This window comes from Panulirus ornatus, chromosome 10 (assembly GCF_036320965.1).
Source record: "Panulirus ornatus isolate Po-2019 chromosome 10, ASM3632096v1, whole genome shotgun sequence".
Lineage (NCBI taxonomy): Eukaryota > Metazoa > Arthropoda > Malacostraca > Decapoda > Palinuridae > Panulirus > Panulirus ornatus.
Genome location: NC_092233.1, coordinates 58,946,575 through 58,961,896, shown reverse-complemented (window position 1 = coordinate 58,961,896; position 15,322 = coordinate 58,946,575). Strand labels below are relative to the sequence as shown.

Below are 15,322 nucleotides of genomic sequence, written 5' to 3'. Positions count from 1 at the left end.
CAAACAGAGTAAGCGTGACCAGATTCTGACTACCTATAGTTACACTGCTAAAGAAAAGTAATTTTCTACTAAGCTGATGAGAGGGAGTATAGTCTTTTTGAAGAATTTCTCGCTCCAAAGGAGTCTATCATATCACCGAAACTTGAAGCAGTGCAGCATTGGAGCTGAGCTCAAGGAGCTCCTGGAGTAAAACAAGAATCCTTTCAAGGGCAATTATGAATAAAGAAATGAACAAAATTAATTCTTACTGCATCAGAAAACAGGGAGCAATTGATAGTGGCAGTTAAATAGGCTTTTTTTTTTTACTTGATAATCATTTCCCACATTAGTGAGAGTGTGCCAGGAATATACAAAAAAAAAAAGACTGCATCCACTCGCATCCTTTCTCTAGCTGTCATATGTAAAGCACCAAAACCACAATTGTATCCCATATAAACCACAATTTTCATTCAATTGATCAGATATACAACAGAGATTTATGATGGCATATATCATTCCATCAATCACATATCTATCATAGGGGTTTATGATGGTACATATGCATATGTATACAACATGCTACATTCACAGCCATTAGGATATGAGATACTTTATCAATGTTATAACAACATATGATTAAAAAGCAAAGAATGATTAGCACTCTTACAGTGCCAGACTGTGACTCTCCCTCCTGCCTGGGGTTGGGGATTTCAGAGTACTTAATGCTTAGGGCAAACATAATATGCATTCTTAATGACAGAAATATAATTTTTCTGATAAAATGATCCAAAGATGCTTATCTACAGTTTGTTCTAAACAAACACTTATGAAAAAGTGTTGGTTCTCAGTGAAATCATCTTGTATAAAAAACACCTGGCCTCATACGATGATAGGATATGCTCCTGGAAATCTGTCATTCTAGTGATCTATCGCTATGTAAGTCATTGGAACCCATGTTAAAAGGAAGATTACATTACTTTCTAAAAATCTATCCCTCCCAAATACTATACCTAACCTGAGAGTTGGGTGGGATATACTGACCTGGGTAGATGTGTGGTACCATAAATATAACAGTAATGGGTACACTTGCAAAAGTCAACAGTCTGTGAAAATCTCATCTACATAGTAAGGAGGGCAATGCTGACCCATAAAAATGTTGGAAACAGTAAAATCAAATGAAACATTTAAATATTCAAAGAACATATGGAATCCTTACTTTAATGAAACTGGTGAGGGTTATGCTGATCTGAGAATACATAAAGGGGAAACAATCTTAGAAATCAACATAACCTGAGAAAATCTTAATAAACTGATTGTAAGGTGGACTATACTGATCTAGGAAAATGTTGGGTACTGAACAGTAAAGTTTCAAAAATCAACTGAACCTACGAAAATCTTAGCTAGTTGATCTTGGAAAATGCAAGAAATACTTTTGAAAAGACATAACCTATGAAACCTTAACTAATTTTCATTAGAAACCTATGATCACCATACTTTCAATGAAAATAGAATATTTTTTTATCATCAAACTTGACTGCCGTTTCCCAAGTCAGCAAAGTAGTGCCAGGAAACAGACAAAGAAAGATTCATCCACTCATATACACACAAATATACATACATGCACAAATGCATATCAACATATACTACTTATATTTATTCCCTGGGGATAGGGGAGAAAGAATACTTCCCACGTATTCCCTGCGTGTCGTAGAAGGCGACTAAAAGGGGAGGGAGCGGGGGGGCTGGAAATCCTCCCCTCTCGTTTTTTTTTAATTTTCCAAAAGAAGGAACAGAGAACTGGGCCAGGTGAGGGTATTCCCTCAAAGGCCCAGTCCTCTGTTCTTAACGCTACCTCGCTAATGGAGGAAATAGCGAATAGTTTGAAAGAAAAGAAAGATAAATACACATATATACACATGTGCAAAGTCATACTTGCTTGCCCTCATCCATTCCTGGCATCACACTGCACCACTAGTAGTTATTTCTGTGATAACTCTAAATTAAACTTTACCAAACCCTAGTAACGGTCCTTGTCTTATCAAAGAAAAATACTGCTAATCAACCAGTCAATTCCATAAATGACTTCAAATGTGAAATTTCAACCAAAATCATCTGGAATCACATTCCAGGTATGAGGAACAAGTTTTTACACATGTACAGAAATATCAATATCCATGCAAATGCTAACATCACATATTGAAATGGACAAACTTCAGTTTTCACCAAAAATGAAGCAAGGAGAGCTGTACTATCATAGAGACCAAGGACATATAAACCATATGAATCATACATAATTTTCCTATGCCATCATCATGGAATACATGATGTTTATAAACTTTAAAAACTCTTTTACCTATCAAATTACCTATCATATCATTAAAAGATGCTCTGTGGAAGGTATTAAGAATATATGGTGTGGGAGGCAAGTTGTTAGAAGCAGTGAAAAGTTTTTATCGAGGATGTAAGGCATGTGTACGTGTAGGAAGAGAGGAAAGTGATTGGTTCTCAGTGAATGTAGGTTTGCGGCAGGGGTGTGTGATGTCTCCATGGTTGTTTAATTTGTTTATGGATGGGGTTGTTAGGGAGGTAAATGCAAGAGTCTTGGAAAGAGGGGCAAGGATGAAGTCTGTTGGGGATGAGAGAGCTTGGGAAGTGAGTCAGTTGTTGTTCGCTGATGATACAGCGCTGGTGGCTGATTCATGTGAGAAACTGCAGAAGCTGGTGACTGAGTTTGGTAAAGTGTGTGAAAGAAGAAAGTTAAGAGTAAATGTGAATAAGAGCAAGGTTATTAGGTACAGTAGGGTTGAGGGTCAAGTCAATTGGGAGGTGAGTTTGAATGGAGAAAAACTGGAGGAAGTGAAGTGTTTTAGATATCTGGGAGTGGATCTGGCAGCGGATGGAAACATGGAAGCGGAAGTGGATCATAGGGTGGGGGAGGGGGCGAAAATTCAGGGAGCCTTGAAGAATGTGTGGAAGTCGAGAACATTATCTCGGAAAGCAAAAATGGGTATGTTTGAAGGAATAGTGGTTCCAACAATGTTGTATGGTTGCGAGGCGTGGACTATGGATAGAGTTGTGCGCAGGAGGATGGATGTGCTGGAAATGAGATGTTTGAGGACAATGTGTGGTGTGAGGTGGTTTGATCGAGTAAGTAACGTAAGGGTAAGAGAGATGTGTGGAAATAAAAAGAGCGTGGTTGAGAGAGCAGAAGAGGGTGTTTTGAAATGGTTTGGTCACATGGAAAGAATGAGTGAGGAAAGATTGACCAAGAGGATATATGTGTCGGAGGTGGAGAGAACGAGGAGAAGAGGGAGACCAAATTGGAGGTGGAAAGATGGAGTGAAAAAGATTTTGTGTGATCGGGGCCTGAACATGCAAGAGGGTGAAAGGAGGGCAAGGAATAGAGTGAATTGGAGCGATGTGGTATACCGGGGTTGACGTGCTGTCAGTGGATTGAATCAAGGCATGTGAAGCGTCTGGGGTAAACCATGGAAATCTGTGTAGGTATGTATATTTGCGTGTGTGGACGTATGTATATACATGTGTATGGGGGTGGGTTGGGCCATTTCTTTCGTCTGTTTCCTTGCGCTACCTCGCAAACACGGGAGACGGCGACAAAAAAAAAAAAAAAAAAATCATTAAAAGAAAAGAAAAGAAAAGAATACCAATACTCTGTCTAACAGATTAAGGCTTCAAAAACTTGGTAATCCTTAGCAGCTGGAATATGCTACAAAAGGATTTTTTTCTAAGCTTGTGGGATATACTTCTTATATTCTTTTGTTAAACATAGATTCATGTACCAAAGCTAACACCAAAATAAATTTTGAACTGTATCCCAAAAGATGGAGATGCATGCACACCTTAATGTTCACTGTACACAGGATAAAGCATGATCACCACGACAACTTACACAGGCTGTTAAGCCTTCCTCAGTAAGTCTATCCATTTCAGTTTCATATTGTACTGTATATATGTTTATTGTTTATTAGACATCATCTTACCTATCATAATGTTTTCGAGTAAGGTAGGTCTCAATTATACGACATTAAAAATATAAAATATGAAAATCCTATGTTCCTTATAAGATGAGTGTCAGTAAATGGAATATAATTCAATAAGGTTTTACCAATGCTTCTGATATAATCTCAAGTTATTTTTCTCTACAAACATTATAAAAGACATTCTGATTGAAAGCTTTGCAATATCTTTAAATATTTTATTACTAATATCTACAGCACACAGAATCAGGCACAATGGCCATGTTAACTTACAAATAGTTTGTCCAAGCCTATTTTGCTAAGGTTATCCACCCAATTCCATGATTTTATAGTGTATTTATGCTTGACGATATATCAAGCCATTAGATTACATAATTTAAGGTTAAGTCAGGAAGAGCTCAATGTCTTCATATGACACTGACATATTTGGTAGAACTAGTTGGTAGAGACATTAGCTAGGAGCCTCTGAAAACACTGCACTCGAGTTGCCTTTCGTCAGTAGCCTGTTAAGAGTGAGGCACTAAAGGCTAAAAATCAGCACTGCAGTTCACCAATTATGGAGACTTTTGCCATGGCCACCCATTTGAGGGAGTTCCTGATGGAAATAGGCATCAGAGGTATAGATATATATATATATATAGATAGAGAAACAAAGATAGACAGACATCATTTATAGGGCACATTATGAATGTAAAAACTTGGTGTTCCTTAAAGATACAGTGACCATTAATGGATGTATATGATTCAAGACAATCTCACCAATATCAAACAAATATAGAATCATTTTGCTTTAACATCATTCTAAAAGGTACTATGGCTGAAAACCCCATACAAAGTCTTTAAATATTTCATAATTAATGGAAAATAAAATTTGAAAAGGTAAATTAAAAATATTTCTAAAAGGATCACTAAAGTGCAGCTTTTAGTGTTGTTCTAAGAGCTTGTCATCACCTAATTTTCAAATGTCACCATTGCAAAATGTCCCATTATATGCTGTCACTCTGCAAGGGCACTACAGAATGAAGGAAGAAAATGTACTAATCTGAGTTATAGAGATGGGGGTAGAAAGACTGGAAGACTTGAAAGAATTCAAGTATCTATGGGCCATCTTGGGTAAGATGGTGATGTGGAAGGTGAAATAAGGGAAAGACCAATACAGACTAGAAGTCATTGGGTCCCTTAATAGACTAATGAAGGGTAGAGGTGTACGAATGGAAGTGAAGAAAGGATTCAAGGAGAGCACAGACCTCCTGATCCTCAACTATACAGTCAAAACATGGGACATGGAATGGGTCACCAAGATCAAGAATCCTAGCTGTGGAAAAGACCTACTTGAGAGGATCATGATGTATAACTAGATGGAATGAAAAAAGAAATGAGGGGGTGCATGAGAATGTGGTATGGCAGGAAATGCAAAGGGAATAAATTGTGGAGTGGTCGAGTGGGTGAAATGTAATACTTTGAGGTGGTTTTAGTCATGGAGAAAGAATGCAAGACGAGGGCTGTACTAGTACATTGTACGACAGCATATGTGATAGAAGACCAGCTGTGACATGAGGAATGGAAGAGTACTAGAGGGAAAGAAATGGTGAGAGAATGCATGGATTGGTGTATGCGAGGGATGCATGCGAGGACAAGTGGAGACCCTTTTGCCATGGCCACCCCCTTAACGGGAGGCCCTGGATGGAACAGACATCAGAGATATAGACTGACAGATAAAATAAAAACAATTTACTTACCACTCTTAGAAACTCTTGAGCATCATGCTGCATGAAAGAATCTAGAGTCTCCCAGCCAAATGACTTGGTCAGTTTCTTGGTACCTACTGGCCTGTCACATGTCTGCAGTTCATGGAAAACACGCTGAAGTGCCAGTGCCACACTCTTAGTGGAATCATCACTTTCAGTTGGCATTTTATAAACAGCCTGTTGGAGAGATTTACACATTAAATGATAATATATGTAACAAGCTACCTCGCTACCTCGCAAACGCGGGAGACAGCGACAAAGTATAAAAAAAAAAAAAAAAAAAAAAAAAAATATGTAACAAGCACCATCTTATTAAATAAAAAGCTTTATACTTTAAACAATAGAGTTCCTTTTACATAAAAAGTCACCATACACCAAGTCAGTTCATGGAAGCAAAGTAATGTCATAAAACAACCATAACTGTGAAATACATTTTGTATATATTCACAGCAAGATGGCAATGCTAACCTGACAACCACATAAATGCAGCATTTTTACCTACTGGGATTAGCATATTTCATTTAAAAAGTGGTACATAAGTATGCATGGGGAAACAGAGGTGATGGAAAGCTGGCATTGTTAGATTAAGTAATAACTGATACATGTTCATGGGAGAGCCTCTCGGATTAGAATGTACTGAGATGAGCAGCTAGTTGGACATCTGATTATTATTTGGGAAGGCAAGGGAGAGGGTTTGTAGAGCCTTTAGGAAAGAGGAAATGATATGGAAGGGAGGAGAATGATGTAAGTGAATGAGCCTGGAATTAAGATACCAAAAGAGAATCAAAGTAAAATGGTAAAGTGACTGTAAATAAAGCTAAGGGAGTGGGTGAGGAATGAGGGGCAGTGCTGAAATGTCCAAGATACATACATGTGTGGCAAGTACAAGGTGGAAAATGGAAAGATGAGAAAGGGTAGCGAGCGGTGGGATGAGAAAGTTCATAGTGAAAGAATAAAGAATGATGTAAGGGAATTATGTGCAGGGAAGGAGCACAAGTAACGCCCACTTAGAAAATAATTTCTTCATATTAATAAAAAGCTAACCATTATGAGTATTTCATAAAATATGCTTCACCATCACACTATTGAAGATGTCAACCACACAACATAGCAAAGACTACAAGATACAGGCACTAAACATGCATTAGGCCCCTCTCCTCCTAATACAGGAAACTGTATTACCTTTTCACTAACATGTAAGGAGTTGAAATAAACACTGTAAACCAAAAATAAAAGGCCTACTAACAAAGGCAAATGCAAAATTTTCATATATTTAAACTTTTCATACAATATTTCACTACATTGTAACAAGCTGGGAGATATGACGGACACACAGTCATCTTTGTTGACAAAATATGAATAATCTTGGCTAAGAGATCAGATGAGAAGAAAGTCATCCTTGTTGACAAATTATGAATGATCTTAAGTCTGCCTTTACAGCACCAAGGGTACTGACAAAGAGTTAAAAGAAATGAAATCATGCATGCATCTAACAGCCCAGCCTACCATACATCTCTTGCAGAAATACAACCGAGTCTATTTTTGAATGGCAGTTTAGAGAAGATGTAACAAGCACAACTTCAATCAGCAGTGACTTTTTTTTTTTTTCTTTTGGGGAGGGTTACATGGCATTGATGAAATGAGCTACATTTGGCAGGAAACTATATCTTTATGGTCATGAATGGTTAATCCATGAAAAAAATAATACAGAAGTACTGATACTTCTTGTGGGTGACTAGGAACTGTACATCAAGGTCTGCTGCTATAAATGAAAGGGAATGCAGCATGTGTCCACCTAATTCAGGAAAGTGCACGACCTGGATTCAGATCTTTCACTATAGCATTAAATTATGGGTATAATTATATTTCACGGTGTACAGTACAACTACATTCATCTTCCTCCTGTGGAGTAGTCTCATCTATGGAAAGAATAAATTGGAAAATAACAGGATCCCAATATGTCAAGTATAACAAGACAGCCCAAGATATCCTTATTCAAAATAATTTCATTTACTTACCATCCTCAACTGACTTGTGAAATAAAGTACTTGAAGGAGGGAATTCATGTAGCAAGTGGCACCTTGATTCTTGAGTCCAACATAACCAGTGTGCTTTTTACTATCCCAAGATACTCCATGTGGGGCATCAGCTGACACCCAAACCTGCAAATTTGTATCAAATAAAATTCCAGCCCTAATATCCATATTCCTTTAAGCATGAAGAATAAACAGTCCAAGAGTTATGCCTAATGTTCATGGTAAAATTCCATTGACATTCATTGCACTGAGGCAAATTTTTGGCTTTATACATTCCCTCACTCAAATTCCCAGCTGACATCCATGTCTTATCCACAGATGTCACTAGCAACTGAACAACATAGCTGGAAAATATATCACACATCACAGGCAGCCATAAATCTTCAAAGCAATTCTATCTGCATCACCACAATGGGATGCTAGATCTATGCACCAACTAAGTCATTTTTAAAGGAAAAGAAATAATTTCTCATATAATACTTCATATTCTTTAAGAAACTAGGGTTATTTCTTTTCATTTAGTTGTGAAAAGAATGTAAATGATAGGTATATATGTAAATAATGCATATATAAAGTATATATCCCTGGGGATAGGGGAGAAAGAATACTTACCACGTATTTCCTCTGTGTCATAGAAAGTGACAAAAAGGGAAGGGAGCAGGGGGCTGGAAATCCTCCCCTCTCACTTCTTTTTTAATTTTCCAAAAGAAGGAACAGAGAAGGGGGCCAGGTGAGGATATTCCCTCAAAGGCCCAGTCCTCTGTTCTTAACACTACCTTGCTAATGCGGTAAATGGTGAATAGTTTGAAAGAAGAGAATAAAGTAAATGTACACGTAAAAAATATTCAAAATGTATACATGGGATGCATGAAACCATGTCTGGTAAAACACCATATAGTGTGGAATGTGTTTTGGTGCATGTAGAATAACATCATGCCTACAAAAAATCATCATACACTTCCATAAATGAAGAGGATTTTTGATGCTATCCCAGGTAAAAAATATATCCTGCCACACACATATCTTCTTATGTCATGGGGGAACTCAAGCTGTACAATGAAAAGGTTGATCAAATGAAAACTTAACACCTGGGAGGAATAACAACCCATGTACTGAGTTCATAACTTTCCTGCTTCTGCAGGGACTGGTCCCAGAGCTGATCAAGCCTTAGGAGTCCCTTCTATCTTTATGATGCTCCTGCAACATTCAGGAAGCTAGCTATATTCACTAGCCAGGCCCATAGGTATAAAGTGTTGTGAAGTGTAAGTGTTTATATACAGAGTGAAGGGCAATTGTGAAGTGCTCAGTGTCTTTTTCTTTATGGTAAATGCATCATGGGAAGGACAGGTCTTGGGACATGCTGAAACTGTGTTTGCAGCATTACAGTGATGGGTGATGCCCAAATCATAGACAGGAGAGTGTAACTCATATCTGCATGGAGTTTCCTGTTTCTGATGAGTGGTGTATCTCAGATGGGTTGGCATTCTTCAAAACAGAATTGGGAGGTTGGTTGTTTAGTGCTAGTTGGGTTACTTCAATGCAAACATGTTTTGTCAGCATTATTTTTTGCTGACAGAGGGGATCTAGGGAAGATGCTACTTAAGTGAGAAGCAGGGATAAACTTTTCACTTCTACTAGAGGGTTGGTGGTTAGTTTATAAAGGGATTCTTTTCACTTCTACTAGAGGGTTGGTGGTTAGTTTATAAAGGGATTTGGGTATCAATGGTCTAGTGTTGTTGAACAAAATTAAGACCTAAGATTGAACGATACAAACACCGAGTCAACATCTATTCTAATACATTAACCTATGTCCTGGTCAGCTAAAAAACTGAATTTGTATGCAAACTAAGGGTACCCTAAATGTGAGCACCTAGGTATCATTTCTTTAAAATTTGATGACGGTAATTACCTATCAATGCTGTACATGGAGGAGAGATGTTACACTTAATGCCCCTTATCAATACCATTCTCAACTATCATACAACTTTTTAAATTTCAGTTTCTTGTATGCATTTACCATATCTTCATTCACTTTGTTCCATTCGTCCTCCACTATTAGACTTAACAGTACTTCTTTACATCTTTTTTAACAAGGTTCTAACTGAATTTCATGTAATTTCCAATGAGGGTGTTCTGTTCCTACATCTCTCAAAGAACTGTTCACTATCTACATTATCAAACCTCACTCTTCTATCTTCAAAAGTGGGCAAATTTGACTTCTGCCCTTTTTCTGTAACTCAGCATTCATAATACGGGTACCATCTTTGTTGTTCTCTGGACCTTCTACAGTATATTATCCATTTCTGTTTCTTTAGGTGGAGTGACCAAACTTAAGAAGCATATTCTAGTTTTCGACTTATTTAAGACAAGAACAGCTTGCTGAATATTTTCTTATCCATTGAATTGAACGCAATTCCAATTTTTGCCTGCAGACAGTTGGTCTCCTTTACTATTCTCCTAAGGTGGTGCCCTGGCAACAGGTTTAGGGTGACATCTCCCTTAAACACAAATTCCTTCTGCTTATTTTCTGACAGATGCAAATCACATTGAAGCCATCACTTACTGAAAACCAACCTCAATACTTTACGTTCATTTAGGCAGAACTTTGGAATCTGTTTAGGTCCCCTTTTAGTTGATGCAATCCTTCACTTCCTTCACGACCTTTGTATCATTCACAAATATACTTAGGAAGGGGATGGTACCTTCTGGCAAATCCTTTACATATATCAAGAAGAGTAAAAGTCCTAAACCCTTCAAAACTCAATACCTACGTGATGATGTCCTCATCTTCATACAATGACACTGTGCATGAATTCTGCCAATCCTCTTACACCTCATCTACGAAAAAAAAATCTTCTGAAACTCAACTATAATCCTACTCACTCTAGCCACACTTCATCTTAAACATGGTTTTCTTTACCTTCCCTCTTTTCCCTACAACATTTGCCAAAACTTTCACACCTCATCTCCTCTCCAACACCCTATGTCTGCCACCCTATAAGCTAACACACTCACAGTCCTTCAAAATATAAATGAGAAAAACTTACCTCTAAGGTAATGGTATCATCTTTGATATAACCTTTCTCAGGATCTAGGACATCATTCCATCCCATGAAGTGGGAGAAACCCCAATCGTTTTCTTTGCTATAAAATAAGTGCTGGATTTCTGAAAAGTAGGTAAGTCACAGTTTCACTTGGTGTCCTATTTTATCAACCTCCCATCTTATAACATCTTATATCATCAAATACTAATAAGAAGGTCAAAATCTTAATACTTACTTCGAGTAAATGGTTCTTGGCCCTCTCGCACAGAAAGGAGACGCAATTCTGCTGCAGCATTACAAGACCATGATGTTGATTCTGACTCTCCATTGCACTGCAAGAAGAATCCAAGAGAACGCTGAGGCTGTCGATCCTGAGACTGACTGGTACGTGGCATGACCATAATCTTCCAAGGTAGATTACGAACATAGCAGGGAGACGAGAGCATTGTATCCTTCAACTTGCTAAATTCCTTCACAGGAAACCAAAATTTTGCCTCTGACCGTGCATCATCTGTTTGAGAAATAATTCATAAAGTGTAGGCATATTCAAGGAGGAATATGCAGCCATGTCATGAATTGATCACTTAAGGTCTTATGAAGGTGCCAATTTCCAAATCATAAAAGGTTATAATCAATACAAGTTAACATCACAATAAAAATCATACCTTCTTCAATAAACTACGGATAGAGAAATCACATATGATCTGATTATTTTCAAAATTCCCATGACCAACATTGACCAAGGAAACTATCTTTACCTGATTATAGAGCAAGTTCAGTTTTTCACTTCAGGTACAATGACCTATGAAGAAATGCCTTAATCCTTACCTGTCTCCGTTCATTCTTTCAAAATGCCATTCCACACTCTCATACTCTGCAACTCTTCAACTCATCCCTCATATTCATAGCTCCTCTTCTACTCCTCACACAAGCATATTTTTCATGTCAAACTGTTCTTCTTAATCTGAAAATCTCCCCATCGTTGAATCAAGTTCTCTATCTATATATTTCTATCTTTATGTTCACTTCCATTTACTGCCTCCAAATGCATTCACAAGCACTCCTCAAACCATCAAAGAGTTGTGAATCCTCACCCTTTCTGCTAGCCTATAAGTCTGGGAGAGGGGATTCTAGGTATGTAAATGCTAACCACAAAAGTTTCATGTCCCCCTGGATGAAAGTGCTATGCCTAAAACAGCAAGTTATAAGAATGGTATATAAGAAAAATGTAAAGCAATTGACACTATGAAAAAAAACGAGAATTTAAAGGACAGAAGTACGTAAAAGTATTGGTAAGGCATGTAACAATATTTTCCTTACAATGTTTACAAAGCTCATCTACCCCTCAAGGTCAACTAAGATATCAGAGACATGGCCCATATGTTGATGTACCCACCACAAAGTGGCTGGTCTGATACACTCGGCAGATATAAGCCCATGGCTTTCTTAAATTTCGTCATTGAATACCCACATTGTTTCCAGCAAGTCAAGATACACTCTGCAGATATAAGCCCACGGCTTTCTTAAATTTCGTCATTGAATACCCAAATCGTTTCCAGCAAGTCAATGTTTAAACATGCTTTTTCCTCTTAACTGATTACCCCCAGAAACAGGGTTTATTAATAAAAATCAAAACAATATCTTAGTCATATCATCAATTAACAAGAAACATATTGAAAAGTTAAAGAAAATTAAAAACCCAACAAATAATCACATTCGTTACTGTACAAATATTAAAATTTAGCACGACACACAGGCACATCTTCATCTCTTATTTGCCATCATCACTGGACTGGAGTTCAACTAGAATTTACCAGCAGTAGTACTCAAGAGTCTTCTACTCCTACAGGCCACACTGGACCCATACATTTAGATCTGGTTGTTAGTCAACCAAGCTAATGGAAGCCACAGGCCACAATCCCAAAGCCTGGCTGGTCTGGTAAATTTTGTTAATATTTGTTGAGGGCACTTTATAACTTCTTCATTTTGTATGCTGTGGTGTTTCTGATGGTGGTAAGCAAGCCGCTGAAGAATATCAGTTACCAGATGTTTAGAGGGTTCTCTCTTTTGTGCATACTTCACCTCTGGGTTCATACGTTTTTTTTCGGATTGTGTCAATATACACAATTTTTGAACACCAAATTTAAGTCCTAATGAAAGCCTCTCCACTGGCTACATAAAATAGCATACCAATACTGTAAGAAGACTTTATAACATTTCATTTCAATTCTTGAGATTCAAGAGGCACTTGATCTGACCCCTCCAAACATGGAAAGTTACATTCATTGTTTTCAAATCCTTTTTAAGTTTTGAGACTGACCATCTAAAAGCACATATTTGTCAACCTTCACTCAATTATTCACTATCAACGTTTGAAATGTTATGTTGCTTCCTAAATATATTCGACTCAATTTCATGCTATCACACTGATCATAACAAATTACATTTTTAAACATATCTACATCTGTCGTCACCTAACTATAACCAATTTCAATCTACAGCAACATTATTCTATAATGAAACTATCTTAATAGAAATCTCTTCCTGCATTACCTTCATCCATCTCCGAGTCATGGTCATGTAGTGTCGTTGAAGAAGACACCTCTTGCGTATGCGTGTCTCCGTTCATTTGTTCTTCACCACCTTCTGTTACCACCACCCCTCCTCCACCACCATCTCTACCATCTCCTCCACCTCCATCCCCTCCGCCCTCCTCAGCTACTTCTTCTGGAAATAAAGTTTTACATTAAGCATATTAAGGTAATTACTTTACATCAGTATTCTAAGAAAGCTGCCATTTTAAGAATTTATAAAAACATGAATCATATCAATGGAAATCACATAAATCTTATAAGATAACAAAGTTTGAATGTAAGCTTTGCAATACACATACTTTATCTTTTTTATATTTCTATGCCATTTTTCACATTTACATAATAGCCCCTGGAATTTATGAAGAAAAGGCCTCATTCACTCATCCATACTCTAGCTGTCATGTATGCACCAAAACCACAGCCCTCTATCTATAAACTGGCTCTACAGTCTTTTCTGTGGTTTCCCCTGGCTGATCCATAAACCCTCTTTCAGTCCACAGACAGTAAACTGACCCTTTTTACAATACTGCTCTAATTCACTCTATCCAGTGGACACCTTTTACCCTCCTGCATATTCAAGCCCTAACCAGTCCTCTCCTTTTCCCCTTCACTTCTGACTCATACATCCTCTTTGTCAACCCCTTCTTACTCATTCCCTCCATATGAAGAAACCATTTCACCACACTTTCAGCTCTCTCAAATACACAAGTCTTATTACCACACCTCTCTCTTACCCTTTTCATACTTACTCGATTGAATAATCTCATACCAGACATTGTTTTTAAACATTTCATTTCTGAAACATCCACCAACCTCCACACACACTACCATCTATATCCCATGCAATACACATATCTAATCAAAATTCCGACCAAGGTATTCTCCATGATGCAATACCTAAGAAATAACATGATAGTTCTCCAGTTACGAATGGCGGTGCGCGAGAATAATTACCTATCTGGTCCAAAACTCCTATAATTTTCTCCTTGAGCCGCTACATTACTGTTTTGTGGCATGATGTATGCCTTGCATAAAAACACTGGTGCTGTGATTAAAAAAAAAGTCATTTAGCATTGATTTGTAATGTTTTCCATTCATGTTACAATTCTAAGATGAAAATACAACCCCCTCTCAACCACTTTCACCCCTAAAACACACTTAAACCATCAGAGAATGATTATGGTTTGCTGCTTTCAATGTGTAATGAGGTGAGCAGAGACGACATCACTTGGCTATTTCACCCTTCCATGCCTTGCAGTGATGCACTGGTTCAGATGGTATAGAGCTGACAGGGAATAAAACATGACACCTGCAGTGACTTTGACCTTGAAAGCGTGTTACTAGGGTTGGATCATGGTACAATGGGGTTGAGTCATGGTGATTAGCAATGCTTATACAAAGTGTCATTCTAATCTCTCCACTGTTTCAAAGTTATAAAGCAAAAGATAAAAACATTCTACAATACCTTTTATGAACATTGAACCAAGCCACAATCTTAACCTTGAAGGTATGGCCCTTACAATACATTGTCTTATGGATGGTTATACTTGTTCAGTACAAAGTACTATTTGAATCCTTCCACTGGCTCTAAAGTTATGAAGCATTCCAGAAAAGAAAAAGATACCATGATGCCTGCAGTAAATAATATGAACAAGACCTTAAAGGTACAACACTGGAGATGGGGTATTCATATTCATGTCATGAGTAGTTTTGTTCTCAACTGCATTCAGAAAGACATGTACACTGGCAGCAAGTTTAGCTTTCATTTCCAATCCTTAAATTTGTTAAAAAAAAATTGGCCTCAAAATATTGATATGCTATGGTGTAAAAGCTACAAAAAAAAGCTTCAGGCACCTGCCCCTCTGCTTCATGGTGCCCCTTCTGAGCCTCAGGTGCTACCCTCTGGGCTGAAGGTACCCCTCC

The 15,322-nt window shown here is 37.7% G+C and overlaps 1 protein-coding gene across 2 annotated transcripts in view; it reads right to left on the bottom strand.

Moving 5' to 3' along the window:
• Usp7 (Ubiquitin-specific protease 7) overlaps positions 1 to 15,322 on the bottom strand; it is an 85,499-nt gene that overhangs the window by 58,755 nt on the left and 11,422 nt on the right. For both annotated transcript variants that reach the window (XM_071665979.1, XM_071665980.1), the window contains exons 2-6: positions 13,359 to 13,532; positions 11,041 to 11,316; positions 10,809 to 10,927; positions 7,744 to 7,887; positions 5,717 to 5,902 (exon numbers count right to left, since the gene is read on the bottom strand). In XM_071665979.1, coding sequence (XP_071522080.1) covers positions 5,717 to 5,902; positions 7,744 to 7,887; positions 10,809 to 10,927; positions 11,041 to 11,316; positions 13,359 to 13,532 — 899 coding nt within the window. The remainder of the gene's footprint in view (positions 1 to 5,716; positions 5,903 to 7,743; positions 7,888 to 10,808; positions 10,928 to 11,040; positions 11,317 to 13,358; positions 13,533 to 15,322) is intronic.